Source organism: Cervus elaphus, chromosome 4, assembly GCF_910594005.1.
Source record: "Cervus elaphus chromosome 4, mCerEla1.1, whole genome shotgun sequence".
NCBI lineage: Eukaryota > Metazoa > Chordata > Mammalia > Artiodactyla > Cervidae > Cervus > Cervus elaphus.
The window spans coordinates 66119818-66136819 of record NC_057818.1 but is presented as its reverse complement, the minus strand read 5'-3'; the positions used below and the strand labels follow the sequence as shown (position 1 = coordinate 66136819).

The 17002-nt window shown below is 54.2% G+C and overlaps 2 protein-coding genes across 4 annotated transcripts; one reads left to right on the top strand and one right to left on the bottom strand.

The window, feature by feature from the left end:
• The first annotated feature begins 1194 nt into the window (after nt 1-1194).
• RPS9 (ribosomal protein S9) lies at nt 1195-7954 on the top strand. The gene is made up of 5 exons (XM_043900324.1): nt 1195-1317; nt 1589-1710; nt 1910-2032; nt 6718-6904; nt 7708-7954. The coding sequence occupies exons 2-5, from the start codon at nt 1614-1616 to the stop codon at nt 7883-7885; spliced, it is 585 nt and encodes a 194-aa protein (XP_043756259.1). The 5' UTR covers nt 1195-1317; nt 1589-1613; the 3' UTR covers nt 7886-7954.
• LOC122692590 (leukocyte immunoglobulin-like receptor subfamily B member 3) lies at nt 7946-14807 on the bottom strand. 3 transcript variants are annotated; one of them, XM_043900322.1, is made up of 12 exons: nt 14148-14805; nt 13900-13935; nt 13459-13743; nt 13013-13318; nt 12527-12808; nt 11943-12242; nt 11377-11421; nt 10529-10639; nt 9818-9857; nt 9698-9738; nt 9447-9499; nt 7946-8810 (listed from the first exon to the last, which is right to left on the bottom strand). In XM_043900322.1, exons 1-12 carry the CDS (start codon nt 14194-14196, stop codon nt 8667-8669), a joined length of 1692 nt encoding a protein of 563 aa, XP_043756257.1. In that variant the 5' UTR covers nt 14197-14805; the 3' UTR covers nt 7946-8666. The 3 variants fall into 3 exon arrangements, with proteins under 3 accessions (XP_043756257.1, XP_043756256.1, XP_043756258.1); XM_043900321.1 differs by having other exon boundaries at nt 9818-9860; nt 14148-14803; XM_043900323.1 differs by lacking the exon at nt 12527-12808 and having other exon boundaries at nt 9818-9860; nt 14148-14807.
• Between the last annotated feature and the right edge of the window lie 2195 nt (nt 14808-17002).

The following is a 17002-nucleotide window of genomic DNA, read 5'->3' as shown; positions in this document are numbered from 1 at the left end:
CCTGATGTATTGTACTTAAGTATTCTAGAATGCCACCTATTATTATTTTTAGTGATAGAAATAATGGGTCACACGAATTAAAACATAAACAACAAAAAACCCCCCAAACTGTAAGGTGTTTAGCCCAAAGCCTAGGACATTTAGAGTGCTTGTTAAATATTATCTAACCACGATAAAGTCATTGGTGTGAATGGGATTATCGCAGACAGAAAAGCACTAGAGGAAATAATCCTGGGGCTGTCTGAGAGGATATATATAAATTGTTCCAGGTTTATAGCAAGAGGTTTCAGAACATTTCCCCTGTTCTGGAAACCCGAAGGAAACCTCAGGATATAAACTGCTGTCTTTCACAAAGAGGCACAAAGTCTTTCAATCATTGGATCTCAAGTTTAAAAAAAAGTCAGTTACCTTTACGTATACACACACACACACACAGTTTTCGTCAGTTACCTTCTTAAGGAGGCTTCCCTGACCATTCTTTCTGAAATACCATTTTCCCTCAGTCATTGAGAGATGTGCTTAGTCGCTCAACCGTGTCCGACTCTTTGCGACCCCGTGGACTGTAGCCTGCCAGGCTCCTCTGTCCATGGACTCCCCAGGCCACGATACTGAAGTGGGTAGTCGTTCCCTTCTCCAGGGGATCTTCCCAACCCAGGGATTGAACCCAGGTCTCCCGCATTGCAGGCGGATTCTTTACCGACTGAGTCATCAGGGAAGCTCAGTCATTATCAGTAATTTATTTTCTTCACAGCAGCAATCTGAAATAATCTTGTTATTATTTTTCCCCCTCTTCCCTTAGGCTCAAAGTTTCACTAATAGAGGGGCTGTTGAAGGGTTCAAAAGGGCAGATTGAGTTCTGGCTGTGCCTCGGGTAGACATTCTGATATGAAAAATGATTTTTTTTTTATTATTCATGGATATAACAGAGCATCTTGGAAGGAGCTTTGAATTCGCATAGGTCCAATCCTCTGGAGATCTTTTCAGAGAGACGGAGCATGCGGCGGTGGCAGTGACTACTCCAACTTTATACCGCGACTCAGACGTTAGCTGAGTGGTGACGTAAGTCAATACCCAAGGGCGGAGAGGAGGCCTCACGTCGCACCAGACGTAGCACTAATCCCTCATCAGTTCTCCCAGTTTAGCACGCCACTCTAGTCCAACCTCTCCTCTGGAAAGCTTTGGCCGCCCGCCAAGGCCTTTCCTGATTGGTGCAGACTTGCGCTGTGCGTGCTGACGTCACAAGAGGGCGACGTTGCTATAAGAACGCGGCCGGCGAACGCGTGCGCCTCTTTCTTGGTTTCCAGAGCGTTCGCTCAGGTGAGCTCTGCAGCCGTGTTCTGTATTTTGGGTGTGGGTCGTAAAATCTTGCGGGCTATTCGACCTTTAATGAATACGCTAAAGCAGTTGGAGGTGAAATGAGCGTAACTGGAAAGTGGTAGAAATGATAGTCGGTTATAAAACTCTTCAGGGACGGTTCTCGCGATAGCTTCCCTAGGTGCCGCGAGGTTCATAGCGTAGTTCTGGGACTGCGCAGGCGCCGTCCTCACAGGCCCCCCCCCCCCCCCGCCACCTTCTCCCTCTCGCGCAGGCGCAGACGGGCAAACAGAGCCAGCATGCCGGTCGCCCGGAGCTGGGTTTGTCGCAAAACCTATGTGACCCCGCGGAGACCCTTCGAGAAGTCCCGGCTCGACCAAGAGCTGAAGCTGATCGGTGAGTGGCTAAAGCTAGGTTTCTGTTTCCCGGGCTGGGGAAGCTGACACATGGGTGAGGCCCCCCACGTGCTCGTTCTGTTTAATAATCTCCAGTGTGTTCACCCAGTTTCGGGATCGTCTGTTGTTTTTCTGTATCCCGAAATCACTAATCCTTTTTCACTAGTCCATGGGACTGAGTTTTTTCACTCATTCTGCAGGCGAGTATGGGCTCCGGAACAAACGTGAGGTCTGGAGGGTCAAATTCACCCTGGCCAAGATCCGAAAGGCTGCCCGGGAGCTGCTGACGCTGGATGAGAAAGACCCGCGGCGTCTGTTCGAAGGTATGTATGTGAGCCCCCAGGAGAGCTGCTGCTGTTCTTCCTTCTAGGGTTGTGCGACACATGGAGCACGACATTGTATCCAGCCTTTAATAGGAGTTATGGAGTAGGAAAATAGGTCTGAATCCGAGTACCTACCTTTTTTCTGATCTAGACTGGTTTATTCAAACACTGAGAATCGATTTCCAGGGGATTAGAACTAACAATGCCAAGCATTGGGCACCTGGATATATCTATAACAGAACAGTATTGCTCCTTATGTTATTGTTTACTGCTGGTGGGACTAGACAGTGAAATTTGAGAAGTTCCACCCAGGGTGGAACTTGAGTGTGTATTTTTGCCTTCTTTAACACGATGGTGAAGGACATTTACTCAGGGTCTGAACAGTAGAGGACCTGTGGGTTTCACAGGAAAGAACGGTTCCAGGTGATCTTAGAGGGAATACAGATGATACCATATGGTTTAAAATTTAAAAAATTATGGTGCAGTATACTTTACAAACTGCCATCTTTTAGACTCTTAAGGTCTAAATGTCTGCTGTAAGATGTGAGGTTGATTGGCTTTTGGAAGGGACTATATCACTCATATTTTAGTAGGACCTCTCAGGTTGTAAGATGTTGAAAATATTAAGAAAGCTGGTACTTTATAAGGCTCAGTGAATATCTTTTTCTAAGCTCTTGGTGTACATTATTTGATTTGCACAAGTAGATTGGCAGGGGTACTGATCATAGTCTTCAAATGAGCAAGTGATCAGAGACTTCCGGCAATAGATGGGACTGGAGTGCATGTGAGCTCAGGGTTGGGAGTTGAAGGAGGCTTCTTAGATGATGCTTAGGTAACATGCCAAAAGTTGAAACCATTCCTAAATGTAAGAGTAGTCAGTAAACTTGGTTAGCATTTGTGCTACATTGTATCCTGGGTGTGGAAGAGCTTGATACACAGTTTGTGATTCTAACAGATGCTAGTCTGGCTGTAGGTGATTCTCTTTTTTGTAGCGCCTTTTATTAGGATAAACTTGACACAACAGGAAGTGTGCTCACAGTATCTAAGATTTGTTTTTAGTTACCTCTAAAATTGGCCGTTTCTTCGGTATTATCTTGATGCTGCTTTTGGTTTGACCCTAGGAAATCTTGATGCTGGTGAAAGTTAGGAGGGACTGGGCTCACTTGGGCAGTTGGCTTTTTATGTCCAATTGGAGTGGCTAGTCTGATTTTTCTCCCAAACCATGGTTAAGGATGGAAGTGCTCTTATACTTCTGTTAAGCATGAGTGGTCATCCATAGGAGAGGTTGAGAGAGGTTTGGAGAGGTGTTGTACTAACACAGACAGGTTCATCACTTTGATCTATCCCAGTTCCAAGGGTGTGAGAGGTTTTCATTTTTAACCTTTCTTAGTTTGGAAGCTCTTTTGACACTCATGAGAATTTGGGAATCTCCCTGGTGGATGTTGGTATTGGGTGGAACTCTGTCCCAGAGTTTGGGGGACAGACCTCAGCTTGTTCTGGTCTCAGGAACTTGCTGAAGAGTTAAACACAGAGAAACTTAGGTGCAAGCAGTCATGTGACAGAGATGGCACAGGGCAGGGTTGACCAGCGGGTGTCCAGGGATTTGGTGAGTGAAGCCAGATTGCTGGGATGGAGAGGAGAAGCCTGGGAGCTCCGAGGTGTTTGCTCCTGCTGCAGCTTGGCCTTGTTTGAGGTCCAGCTTTTCCTGCTAAGGTGTGAGTCTTATGTGACAAAAAGAGTACTGGTTCATTTCATTCAGTTATTCACAGGTATCAACTCTAACCTCACACCAGCACCGGGTAAAGACCAATCCTGGGTCTCCTCCATTGCAGGCAGATTCTTTACCCTGTGCTGGTGTGAGGTGAAAGTTGATACCTGTGAATAACTGAAATGAACCAGTAACTCTTTTTGTCAGATAAGACTCACACCTTAGTGGGAGTTTGATCCCTGGAGTAGGAATGGCAACCCACTCCAGCCTGTTCTTAGCTGGAGAATTCCATGGACAGAGGGGCCTGGCAAAGAGTTGGGACACACTGAGTGAGTAACACATCATATTAGAAACCAAGGCACTTAAATGCTTGCCTCATGCCATTGAGACAAGGGCCCCTTGGCCATTGAGGTGCCTACTGGCATACAGTGTTGTTTTGTTTTTTTCTAAGAAACAAACTTTGATTTGGCTGATTCTGATTGTTATTTCATTTTTTGGCCAAATGAAAGCCATTTATCAATTTTTAGTAGCTGGACACACTCCTCTTGTTGAAGGCTGCAAGTTTATCAGTTTTATTTTTGTCTTCATATCCAGTAAGATTTTTTCTGTATTGATGGCCCTCCCCACTATTAAAGGATGTAGGTGGGCTAATAATAGTAAGTGAAATATGTTTTTGAAGTAATACAGGTTGAGTGATTGTCAGGTGTCTATTTTCTAATGTAAGGACAAAAAGACATGAAGTGTCCAAACTGGTAGATAATTCCAAACTCACTTTTATTTACCTTTGGATATGTTTTGTAATAATAATTGATTATTATGTTCAGTTTTTAAATTGTATAATTTGACATTAGTACAGAACAGAATGATATATTTGTATATTGTGAAATGACCTCCATGGTAAGTCTAGCTAACATCAGATCATCTTCCCATTTTTCAATTGAAGTGTTTTTTGTTGTTTTTTTTGCTGTTGAGTTGGATGATTTCCTTATATATTTGGGGTGTTAACCCCTTATGAAATACGTGATTTGTAAATATTTTCTCCCATTCTGTAGGTTGTTTTTAATTTTGTTATGCTCTGCAGAAGCTTTTTAGTTTGATGTGGTCCAACTTGTTGATTTTTGGTTTTGTTACCTTTACTTCAGAATCAGATCCAAAAAGTCATCTCCAAGACTTAGGTCAGGGAGGTTACTGCCTAGTTTTCTTCTTGGAGTTTCATGGTTTCGGGTCTTACATTCATGTTTTTAATCCATTTGGAGTTTTTTCCCCTCTGCTGTACAGCTTAAGGGATCTTCCTTGCCAGTTGTTTAGCCGCTGTCATGTCCAACTCCCAGTGGACCCCATGGACCGTAGCCCACCAGGCTCCTCTGTCCATGGGATTTCCCAGGCAAGAATAATAGAGTAGGTTGCCATTTCCTTCTCCCTGGGATCTTCCCTTCCCAGGGATTGAACACGAATTAACTGTGTTGCAGGCAGATTCTTTACCACTGAGCCAGTGGAGCAGCCCCGGCCACTGCAGTGAAATCACTGATCCCCGAGTCCTCACTGCTGGATCTTTTGGAAATTCATGATTTTGAGTTAACTTTCATGTACAGGATAAGATAGGGGTTCAGTCTTGTTCTTGCATGTGACTGTCCAGTTTTCTAGACACCATTATTGAGAGACTTTTCTTTCTCTATTGTATATTTCTCACTCCTCTGTTGTAACTTAATTGACCATTTATATATATGGGTTTATTTCTAGTCTCTATTCTATTCCCTTGATCTGTTTTTAGGCCAGTGTCATACTATTTTGATTACTATAATGTGTACAACTTTGTGGGGTTTTTTTTCTCTTTACTTTTTGTTTTTGTCTTTTTTACCACTTCGTTTTTCCTCAAGATTGGCTTTAGCTATTCAGGGTCTTTTCTGGTTCCATAAAGATTTTAGGATTGCTTGTTCTTTTTCTGTGAAAAATGGCGTTGGAATTTTAATAGGGATTGCCTCAAATCTGTATAATGCTATAGGTAGTATGGGCATTTTTTTAACTGCTGTTTCAGTCTGTGAGCACTGAATTTCTTTGTTTGTGTCTTTAATTTCTTTGATTAATGTCTTGAAGTTTTCATTGTGCAGGCTTTTAACTAAAATTTTTATGCAGTTGTAAATGGGAGAGTATCCTTGACTTGTGTTCAGTATTTCTTCAGTGCGAATTAGTACCTGGGGTGTTGGAAAAGGTATAGTATGCTTCTCCATTTAGATTCTCCTTGGCTCCTAGTCTGCCAGGAAGACTGCCGTCACAAAGTCAGCCAGCTTTCCTTCAGGCTTTGTCTGGGGGCAAGAGGGGGGTGGTGGTAATGGTGCTTTTAGGTGCTGATAAATTAAAATCCTCTGTGATGATAACCAGCCCACGGAGTGCGAGCCAGCAGCGTCCCAGGAGCTCACCTGAGTGGAGCTTTGGATGCCCACAGGCAAGGCCTCCTGAACCTGGAGTTGTTGCGTGCCAGGGAGAAGGTGACAGTCGTTACTAGTTTACTTTACCAGGCATTGAGGTTATCCTCACCATCTTAGTAGAAAATCTCAGTGATGAAATGGATGACAAGTACTCAGTTCTTAAGTATGCCGAGTCTCTTGCAGGCCTAACAGACAGGTACTGACGCTGTTCCAGTGTCAGATGAGGGAGGTGGTTTGAGTGCGTTTGATTGGTAGGGCCTTTTGGACTCCAGCGTATTAGCTCATAGCCCCATGCTGTGTTACGGGGGGACTAGCGGAGGGGCAGCGGCGCGTGGACTTGCACTCTTCTAAGAGCCCTGGAGGGTCACACGAGGTGTGGGCTGTCGTCTGCCTCAGGGTAGTGAGGATTCCGGGAGTCACGGTGGCTCATGCAGTAGTGCGTTGAGTCCTGTATCAGAACTAGCTCTCCTTCCTGCTGGGTCTCACTGCCATCGTGTGGAGGTGCTGGATTTAAACTGGAAGGCTGAGACAAGCCTCTGCCCCGTCACCAGGTAACGCCCTGTTGCGGCGGCTCGTCCGTATCGGGGTGCTGGACGAAGGCAAGATGAAGCTGGATTACATCCTGGGCCTGAAGATTGAGGATTTCTTGGAGAGACGCCTGCAGACCCAGGTCTTCAAGCTGGGCCTGGCCAAGTCCATCCACCACGCCCGCGTGCTCATCCGCCAGCGCCACATCAGGTACCGCCTCAGGGCTCCCGGAGCCTCCCCCGCCCTGCCCCCTGAAGGGACGCCCTCTCTGAGCCCCCTGCCCCTGTCTTCTGTGCAGCCCTCGGAAGTGATGGTGTGAGCTCACCTTAAGGGGACAGTGGTCCCTACAGACAGCTCATGGGGGGGCTGGGGGCAGCCTCACCCCCCAGAGCCCTGCGCAAGGGTCACTGCGGCCGGAGCCGTACACCTTGCGAAGGCTCCAGCAGGCGAGCCGGGAGCTGGCAGGTAACAGCTCTTGGTGCCCCATGGAGAGCCGTCCCGGGAGCTCAGCTGACTTGGGTGGGTTGGGCCCTTGTGGTCACACAGCGCGCACTCCTGGCAGCTGCCGTGGTGAAGAGCAGAGGCCAGATGGATCTATCTGGGTGCTCAGTTTACCCCATGAACATGGGGCCCCGGTCACGGGGGCTGTGTAGCCTCTCAGGAGCCCCCGTGACTCATGGGCAGGAGCCTCTCATGCTGCTTGTCTGGAATGAAACCGCCCCGGTCTTCGTGGGGTGGCGCTTGAGAGACAGTGAGAGGACCCCTGGTGGAGACGAAAGCTCAGTGGGAGGCACGCAGTTCAGAGCTGTCTGGCACACTTCAGTGTTTGAAAATCAGGCCTCAGTGTGAACACGCTGCCACCCCCGTGTTCGTTCTGGGCCGGGATTCCCCTGCCCTCCGTGAGAGGTGAGCGAGTGTCCAGGACACAGGCGCTCCGGAGGACCAGGAGCGCGCGCTGCGCCTGGAGCGCCCTGCCGGCCGCGGCCCGGCCCTCACCCGCCGCTCCCCCACAGGGTCCGCAAGCAGGTGGTAAACATCCCGTCCTTCATCGTGCGCCTGGACTCCCAGAAGCACATCGACTTCTCCCTGCGCTCCCCGTACGGCGGGGGCCGCCCGGGCCGCGTGAAGAGGAAGAACGCCAAGAAGGGCCAGGGCGGGGCCGGAGCCGGCGACGACGAGGAGGAGGACTGAGCCCGGGCAGTGCCCTGGGCTGGCGGAGCGCTGGCGGGCCTCAGATAATAAAGCAGGATATCCACGCTGTGGGACTGGTCTTTACTGCTGTCTCCTTCCCCCTCTGACACACACCCTGCGGCAGCGGCCGCCGCCTTGGGCTGGTTGGAGCGGCTGAGCTTCCTTCCCGCCCGGGGGGCCGTTGCTGGATGGTGGTCTTCATTCTCCTCAGGCCTGGGTTTACTGTATCCTGACACACATCTACACATCACTCCGTCACACTTCCAGGGGACCCACAGTACGGGCAAAGACGAAACTAAGAGATTCACTGGCGGTCCCAGTGAACCCGCCTTGCCCTGCTGTGATGCGGGTTCACGGTCAGTCCCTGGTGGAGGAAGTAAGCCCCTGCTTCCCAGTGAACACCCAACAGCCAAAACCAGTTCTCGGAGAGGGGCCATTTCCCAAACAGGAAGGGGGAGCCCTGCCACCAACCCCCCCCCTGCTGAAGACCTCATGGTCAGGCGGGAGGCAGGCTTCCCTTTTCTCTGTCTTGGTCTCAGGAAATGAGAAATCGGGGTTGAGCAAGCGCAGCAGCTGCAGGCGTGCCCTGGGGGCCTGGGGCTCTTGTGCCAATCTGCAGGTTACAACTCAGGATTTGCCTGCAGCATTGTGCTCGCAGCCTGGCCTACCTGGGAGGTCCCAGGGCTGCTGGTGTCAGGGGTCCAGGCTGGCTGGGGCTGAACTGAGTGTCCGTGTGGGCAGCTCCTGGGGCCCCTGGAGGTGGGCTCTGGGTCCTCCTGGGCTAGTGCAAGGCGAGAGTGGCGTACACGCTGGGCTCTGCGGGGCACTCCCCTGGCTGCTGGTTGGTGGGCGTGGTTGCCCCCTGCTTGATTGAGTGGTCCAGTTGGGCATAGGTCACATCCTGGGGGTCTTCAGGTGTGGCAGCCTTTGGGGGGTGTAGAGAGGGCAGGGGTGTGAGGTGGGCAAAGCCTGGGGGCCTGGGAGCTCAGGATGCACTCCTTGGGGGTCTTAGGGCTTTGCTAGAGACAGTGAGGGGCGGTCTCTGAACCCTGTCCTTCAGTCCCTGTAGCTCCGACCCTCGGGAAGGAGGGAAGTGAAGCCAGTTGAAGTCCTGTGATGGGTTGCTAAGTTTGATGCTGGGGGAGGACGGGGCTGGAGGTGGGAGCCGGGGGTAGTCCTCACAGAGAGACAGTCAGACCCCACTGCGCCCTGCAGTCACCAGGGCGGCCACGGGAGCTGGTCCTCACTGCGGTGAACAGACAAGGTTCACCTGACGCGGGGCACATGGCTGAGGGCTGAGCAAGGATCTCAGAATGCTCTGGATGTTAGAAGGTGCCGCCTCTGGCCCTGGCTTCAGGTCCAGGGCTTGCATGTAGCCCCTTTCGGGGGCACAGACCGGTCAGCCCTGCCAGCCCAACCTGAGCGTTCAACAGCGTGCTGGTCCAAGGAGCCGGGTGTGGGGCGCGGCCGCCCAGGGAGCAGGTGCTCGCGGAAGGGGCTGCCTGGCCTCGGGGTCTGTCCTCTGCCCTCCGTGCGTGAGTGAGGAGGCGGGGGGGCTCACCTGGCTGGCCCTCGCTCTGCCCTGCTCCGGCCGTGCGTCTTCCGTGACGGCACCTGGTGGGGCAGGACAAGGGGGGCCCGGCTCCTGCTTAGATCCCCTCACACCTCCCACAGCAGATGTCCAGAGCGGCTCGGTGATGGGGCCACCGTCCCCCAGCGTCAGACTCCCCAGCCCAGAACCACTGCCAACCGATCCCTGGCATGCACTGCCTGCCCGCCCTGCCCCCAGGGCAGCACCCCCCTTCCCCTTACAGTACAAGCTTTCCTCCGGGGCGTCAGCAGCCGGGCTGGAGCTAGGGAGGAGAGAGCAGTGTTGGGGCGGAGGGAGCCCTGGGCAGGTGGTGGGGTGGGAGTCTGTGGGAGAGGTCTCACCTCTTCTGCCGGCCTCTGTCCTCAAGCCCTGATGCTGCGGCTGCTGCGGGAAGACGGGAGTCAGCCTCCAGCCCACCCCAGAGCCCTTCTCTACGGTTACAGGAAGATCTGCAAGGGTCTCCAGGCTGAAAAAATTATCATGTCTTCCCTCCTCCATGAAGAATCCAAGAGAAGGGCTTCCCTGGTGGCTCAGTGGTAAAGAATCCGCTTGCCGATGCAGGGGACATGGGTTTGATCCCTGGTCTTGGGGGATTCCACATTCCATGGAGCAATTAAGGCACAACTACTGAGCTTGTGCTCTGGAGCCTGGGAGCCACGACTGCTGAAACCCGAGCACCCCAGAGCCCAGGAGCCGCAGCAAGAGAAGCCATCGCAATGAGGAGCCCGAGCCCCGCAACCAGAGAAAGCCCACGCACAGCAACCAAGACCCAGAGCAGCCAATAAATGAGATTCAAACATTGTTTAAAAATCCGGGATCTCTAAACCATAAAATACAAATCTTGCATGTACTCTCAAGCGTTGTGTAAGTTTGAAAACATCAACAGATACTCTAGAATGCTCACGTGCGCTCAGATTTAGTCTCTAGATTTCTCTCATCGGGAGACACTAGAGCAGTTCTGACCGGACCTCACCCCTCTCTTAGGTTTCCCTTTGGCTGGTGCCCTAAGCCCGCTGCCTCCAGGGGTCCTGGTCACCCTGTTCCCTACTCACCTGACTTCCTGCGTCTGTCCTGACCCCGGTGTCGGAGGAAGAGGAGGATGAGGAGCAGCAGGACGAAGGTCACCGAGACCCCGATGAGGACACTCAGGTACCAGGGGAGGCCTGGGGCACCAGAGATGTCTGAGTGAGCCAGGTATGCCATTTAACTGAGCACCTACCGTGTGCAGACTCGTGCTGGGGTCTGTGCCTCCATCTCCAACCCATCCCACCTGTTTTACAGACGAGGAAACAGGCACAGACGGAGATCACGGGCCCCAAGTCGCCCAACCTGGAGGTGGCGAAGCTGGGACTGGAACCCAGGGTTCCCTCGTATTTTTTAGAGTTAGTTTTTGTGCTTTCACTTCCAGGCAGAACACCAGTTCAGAGACGTGCATCAAGCCCAGCTCTCTGCCAGCCCAGCCAGATCTGTCTCCCACCCTGCAGAGGCCTGGGTGGAGTGTATGTATGGGAGGGGCAGGGGGGAGGGCTCTGGCCTTCCTGAGGCCTAAACAGGCTCTGCGCTGCGGGCTGTCGTGCTGAGGAAGGAGGTGGGAGGCCCCCTCCCTGGAGGGTGGGCCTCGGACCCTGAGAGGAGCATGACTGACTGGTCCATGATCCCGAGGTTGGAAGTAGCGGGGCCGTGTGATTCCCACGCCCAGCTCTTTGCCTGGCACCACGGCTGCTCCTTGGGGGGCCGGAGAGCTCAGACATTGTCCCATCCAGTATCGCTGCGTCCCCGTCCTTGCCGTTGAGGCTGATGCCAGTGAGAAGGGGCTGTCCTGAGGCCATTACCTTGGGAAGCGACGGAGCCCCGACAGAGCTGCTCCCACCCCCACCGCCCCGCACAGAGCCTGACTCACCCGGGCCTGATTCCAAGGCAGGGAGGAGCTGATTCCCGGAGCCTCCTGGGGGTCAGGGTGGAGATGAGCGGCGGCCTGCTTCCCCCTTATCAGCCCTGCTGCCCTCCCCCAGCTGGGCCCCAGCATCTCCCTCTGCATGACCCCCACCCTTCATCCACGTCTCAGCCCCGGGAGCCCCGCGGTCCCCCGGGACACCAGCTGAGCCAGGGCCTGTCTGCTCGCTCCCTTGGGGGCCGGGGCTCTGCTAGCCCCTCTCTTGTGCTCCCTCTGGGCGAGGGGCCACGGGGACTGGAGACCAGAGGAGGGTGGGGCCCGGGGGCGCTGGCCTTGAGTCCTGCTGGTCGGCCCCGAGGCCTCTCTAGCTCTGCTCCATCACCAGGAGCGGGTCTGGACCCCTGGGATGAGGGCAAGGATGGGCAGGGAAGGGAGGCCTCTGGCCCTTTGTGGCCCCCTCAGGGTTGATCCCCCCCTCTGTGACCCCCCACTCCCACTCAGCCCAGAGCTCCCCTGGGGACAGGGCCTTGGCCTGCCCCGGAGGACACAGAGGACCAGGGCTGGGCCCTCACCTGAGACCAGGAGCTCCAGGGGGTCGCTGGGGAGCGACAGCAGGTGGGGGGCAGTGCTCTGTGAGCTGTAGCATCTGTAGGTCCCACTGTGGGCTGAGGTCACAGCTCTCAGGGTGAAGTTGGCCTGGACGGGCGGAGCCATGTCCTGCAGATGAAGGTGCTGGGGAGGAGCGAGCGACCCCTCCTTGGACAGATGGAAGGTGTCTGAGCGGACCTCAGAGCGACACTGCAGGGTCACGTTCTCTCCCTGGGGCACTGAGGCCCCCGGGCGGGCGGAGAGGGAGGGTTTCCTGTGCATTCCTGGGGGAGGAAGGGGGCAATGAGCAGAGAGCCCCTCCCCACAGCCCGGACCCTGAGCTGAGGGGCCTCCCTGTGAGCCCTCCCAGCTCCTCTCAGCCCGTCTGTGTGGGTCTCCTTAGTCTTCGTGCCTCTCACTCCTGTTTTCACGTTGCTCCCCTAGACCCCTGCCCCACCTCAGTCTCTGCTCCAGGACCCTCTCCCTGGACCCGTCACCACCAGGGCCGACCCTGGTCCAGCGCCCTGAGCAGACAGTCGGGACCTGGGCCAGGACAGGGGCTCCTCACCCGCGACCAGGATGTCCAGGGGGGCGCTGGGGGCCGACCACGCGTGGGAGACGTTGTGCCCACGATAGCATCTGTACCGGCCCCCGTGGGCGCGGGTCACGCGGCCCAGGGGGAAGTCGGGGCTCTGCTGCCCTTCTAGGCGGGGGGGCGGGCTGAGCCGCTCGTCCGTGGTCAGAGCGAAGCTGCCAAAGCCGGCCTCTGAGCCACACCGGAGGGTCAGGTTGTCTCCGGGGAGCACGAGCGAGCCGGGCTGGGCGGACAGGGAGGGCGCCCTGGACAGGCCTGCAGATGGGGCGGAGGCTCGCGGCTGCATGCCCGCACTGTGCCCGGGGCTGCGGAGACAGCTCTCCCTGCTCCCTCCCGAGGCTCCCGCCTGCGTCCTGCCCCAGGAACCCAGTGTCCCTGCCCCCGTCTCCCCCAGGGCTCATGGGCACAAGGCTTAGGTCAGGGCTCTGTCTAGGAAATAGAGGGGCCTGGGGGCCTCACCTGTGACCTGGAGATGCAGAGGGTCACTGGGGTGCGACCACAGATAGGGCAGGTTGCTGGGAGCATCATAGCACCTGTAGGTCCCCCCGTGGGAGCTGGTCACGGGGCCCACAGGGAACACAGCCTCTTCCCGCCCTTGGTTCCCATAGTTCCTCGACGCCTGGTATCGGGGCAGGTCAGCGCCTCCCTCCTTCAGCAGGTGCAGCGTGCCCGCTGCATACTGTGAACTGCACGTGAGGGACACTTTGCCTCCTGCGGCCACCACAGGGCTGGGCTGGGCGGACAGGGAGGGCGCCCTGTACACTCCTGGGGGCGAGGGGCTGTGTTAAAGGGGGACCTCCACCCCAGTGACCCCAGGTGTGGGATGGGAGGGCAGGGGCCCCCCGAGCCCACACTCTGCTCCTCTGTCTGTGGGGAGGCTCCCACCCCCCGCCCCTCCCTCTTACCTGTCACCACCAGGGGCAGGGGGTCACTCCAGCCTGACCAGCGGTTCCTGCTGCGATATGCACACTGATACTGCCCGGCATCACCTGACCTCGTGTATTCAAAGTGGAACCCGGCCTTGTTCCTGGAGCCCTGAGGGGCCTGAGCCTCCCAGGATCCAGAGCCGCTCTCTTTATACAGACGGTAGACATCTGCCAGCAGAGACCCCTGACACCAGATGGTCACCGGGCTCCCGTGGGCGACCATGGTGCCCGGGTCAGCCCAGATGGAGGGTTTGGGGAGAACCTCTGGAAAGGAATCAGACCCGAGGAGTCAGGGCGCCTTCTCCCCCAGGTTCCCCAGCTGTCACCCGCCCCTCCCAGACGGGCCACCAGCGCCCCCGGCCCACTGTGCTTCCCAGTGACCAGGGGTGGTGGGTGGAAGCAGGAGGTCTGGGGGCTCACCTGGCTGTCCCTGGTTCCACGGGCCCCAGCACAGCCCTGGAAGAGAGTTCCCTGTGAGCGCCCAGCTCCACATGTCCTGGACGCTCCAGGTCTGCTCTGCGCCCTGAGGGCTGGGGTCAGATCCGGGCTGAGGACATTCCCCTCTCCCCCAAGAAAGTCTGTCCCCACCGAGCCTCCTGCATCCTGGGGCCTCTCAGGGACCAGATGTGGGAAGACGGGGTCCCCACCCCCCCATCCCCAAAGCTTACCGAGGCAGAGAAGGGTGGTGAAGGTCAGGGTCATGGCGCTGCCTCTCATGGTCCCCAGCAGAGCAGGTGACTTACAGAGAGCTCAGAGCCCGCAGGCCGGACAGACGCACCGGCGTGAAGGTCCAGGCTGGGTGGCGCACGTCCCGGGTTCCTCCTGAGCCTCGCTCCGCTCTCACTGAAGGGTGGGGCTGAGGCGACCGTGGCCTCTGGGGGCCTTTCTGACCAGATCAGACTTGCTGACACCCACCCGCACACCCGCTCCCCTCCGCCACTCTGCCTGCCTGTTCCGCCGCCTCCTTGCGCCAAGTACAGATCCGGAGAGTGACCTCACGTCCCAGAGTGCGAGTCTGCAAGAAGCCGGGCAGGCCCCGGAGCCATCTGAGTCCTGTCCCGGTTCTTACTCTGTCTCCCACAAGGGTTGTGTCATCTTGGGCAAGTAGCTTCCCTTTCCTGAGCTTCTGCAAACGTTCTTCCTTTCTTCCGTCAGCCAGTCCAGTTCGTCAGTATTTGTTGGGCAATGGCCATGTTCAGCCATGGTGACAGAGCCTGGAGTTTCCTTGGTGACTTGTGGGGCTCAGATGAATAAAAACAGATATGACAAGCATTTACACGGCAAACAGTTCAGCTAACTCGGGAGACTGTTAGAAGCTGGAAGAAAACAGGGAACCATGAGTATCTTTAATAGATAGACAGCATGAAGCCTGGGTCCTGGCTGGAGGTGTGTCTGATGGGTGAACAAGCAGGAGCTACTAACTCAGGGGCGGTGGTGGAGGCGGCGGCATCCCAACCTTGAGCTGCTCTCAGAATTGAGAGCAATGAGGGTGAAGGCAGGGGCGTCGCCACGCTGAGTCTTGAGCGCCATGTGTTTCGGGTTTTATCTTTAAAGCAGTGGGAAGGTTTTCAGCAGCACACAGTATGAATTGATTTCTAGTTTAGAAAGATTACCACCATGTGGAGAGTGTAACGCAGGAGGGCTCTATTGATAATGAATCCCATTCACAGTAAAACACCAATGTTGATCCGGCTCCTGCATGGCGTGTTGACCAGTGTTTTAAGTCGTTCATGAAGATAAACCTTACATGAACCTATAATTAGAAATATATTTACGCTGGCCTTCCTTGGTAGTTCAGATGGTAACGTCTACCTGCAGTGCCGGAAACCCAGGTTCAATCCCTGGGTCAGGAAGATCCCCTGGAGAAGGAAATGGCAACCCACTCCAGTGTTCTTGCCCGGAGAATCCCTTGGACAGAGGAACCTGGCAGGCTACAGTCCATGGGGTCACAAAGAGTTGGCCATGACCAAGTGACTTCACATATTTACAGTGGAATGAAAAAGGAAGGCTTCTTGGTCCGGCAGGTTGGAAGGGACTGGGCTCTGTTCAGACTGGCTGAGGAGACGGTCTGTGGAGGCACAGAGTTGTTAAGTAGGTCTGTGTACGTGGGTGCTTGGGGATGTGTGGTTAAGTGTGACGAGTCTGGTCTAGGAGGGAGAACTGTTTAGTGGGGCTGACCTGCCACAGCCTGGAATGTGGGGCGGTGCACCTGGACCACGATTTTGAAGGTGGAAACTGTTGAAAGGATTTTGAACGGGGCAGGCTCAGACCTGATACGATGATGGGAAGAGTCGTTTTGGGGGTGGTGAGAGATGAACGGGAGTAAGGGGCGGGGCCTGGACTGGAGGACCAGGAAGGAGGCTGATGGGAAAACACAGACAGGACGTCTGGGGGCGGATCAGGGACCTCGTTCAGAAGGGCTCCAGGGGCACAGGGGTGTGGAGCTGGTGGTTGGGTGTGAAGTGCGGGAGGCTGGGGAACTGAAGGTGCTTCCCCTGTCTGCCTCGGTTGCCCAGAGGAGCCAATGGGGCAGTCATAAGTAGGATGACCCCAGGAGAGAGAGATGCATGGGAGATGCTTGGACACTGATCCCTGTTCTTTAGCATAAAGCGCAGCCCTCCCCCCTGACCTGGGATGGTGGATTCTCTTTTCCTCTGCACTGACTGACTTGTTTCTGTAATTCAGCACCATCTTTTCTCATTGCCCGTCTTCTAGACCCCTGCATCGTTGCTGCCTCCTTAGTGCCCCTTCTTACCCTGAGCAGAACTTTTCATCTCATTCTGTGAATTCTTTCTCTAGGCAAAGGGGAAGGACACAGGCTGGAGGCAAAAAAAGGTTTTTAAAAATGAACACAGACCCAGGATCTCTGAGACAGTCATTGATCACCCGGCCAGAGGAGAATGATAACAATGAAGAAAAACAATTTTGAGGAAGTAAATACTGATCATTTTACAGATTTGATGAAAGCCATAAATTTACACGTCCAAGATGCTCATCAGATAACCTTCAAAAACGATGCCCAAACAACACAATCATATTCAAATCAGTGGGGAAAAGTTTTTTAAAACCATGTCCACACATATCACAGTCAAAATGGAATCAGTGGGAAAAAAATGAAAGCATCCAGATAAAAGGACCAGGTTACATACAGAGGAAAAATGATTTGAATGATTTCAGATTTCATATCAGAAGCCACTATGGTCTAAGATTGATAGTTCTGAGAGACAAGAAGAGCCAACGTGGAATTCTTCTGGGTATATTCTTCAGGAGTGAAAGCAAAATAGTCATTCTGAGAGGAAAGAACACTTGAGAGAATGTGCTGCCTGTAGACCTTCTTTAAAGGAATGATAAGGCTAGTTCTTTAGGCAGAAAGGAAATAATTCTCAAGGGAAACTTGGAAATTCAACAATAAAGGAAGAACAAAAAGTGGTGAATATCTAGGTAAATGTAATAGCACATTTTTCTCATTTCCTGTATATGTGACTGTTGAAAGCAAAAATAACAATGCTTGGGGTTTTTAATA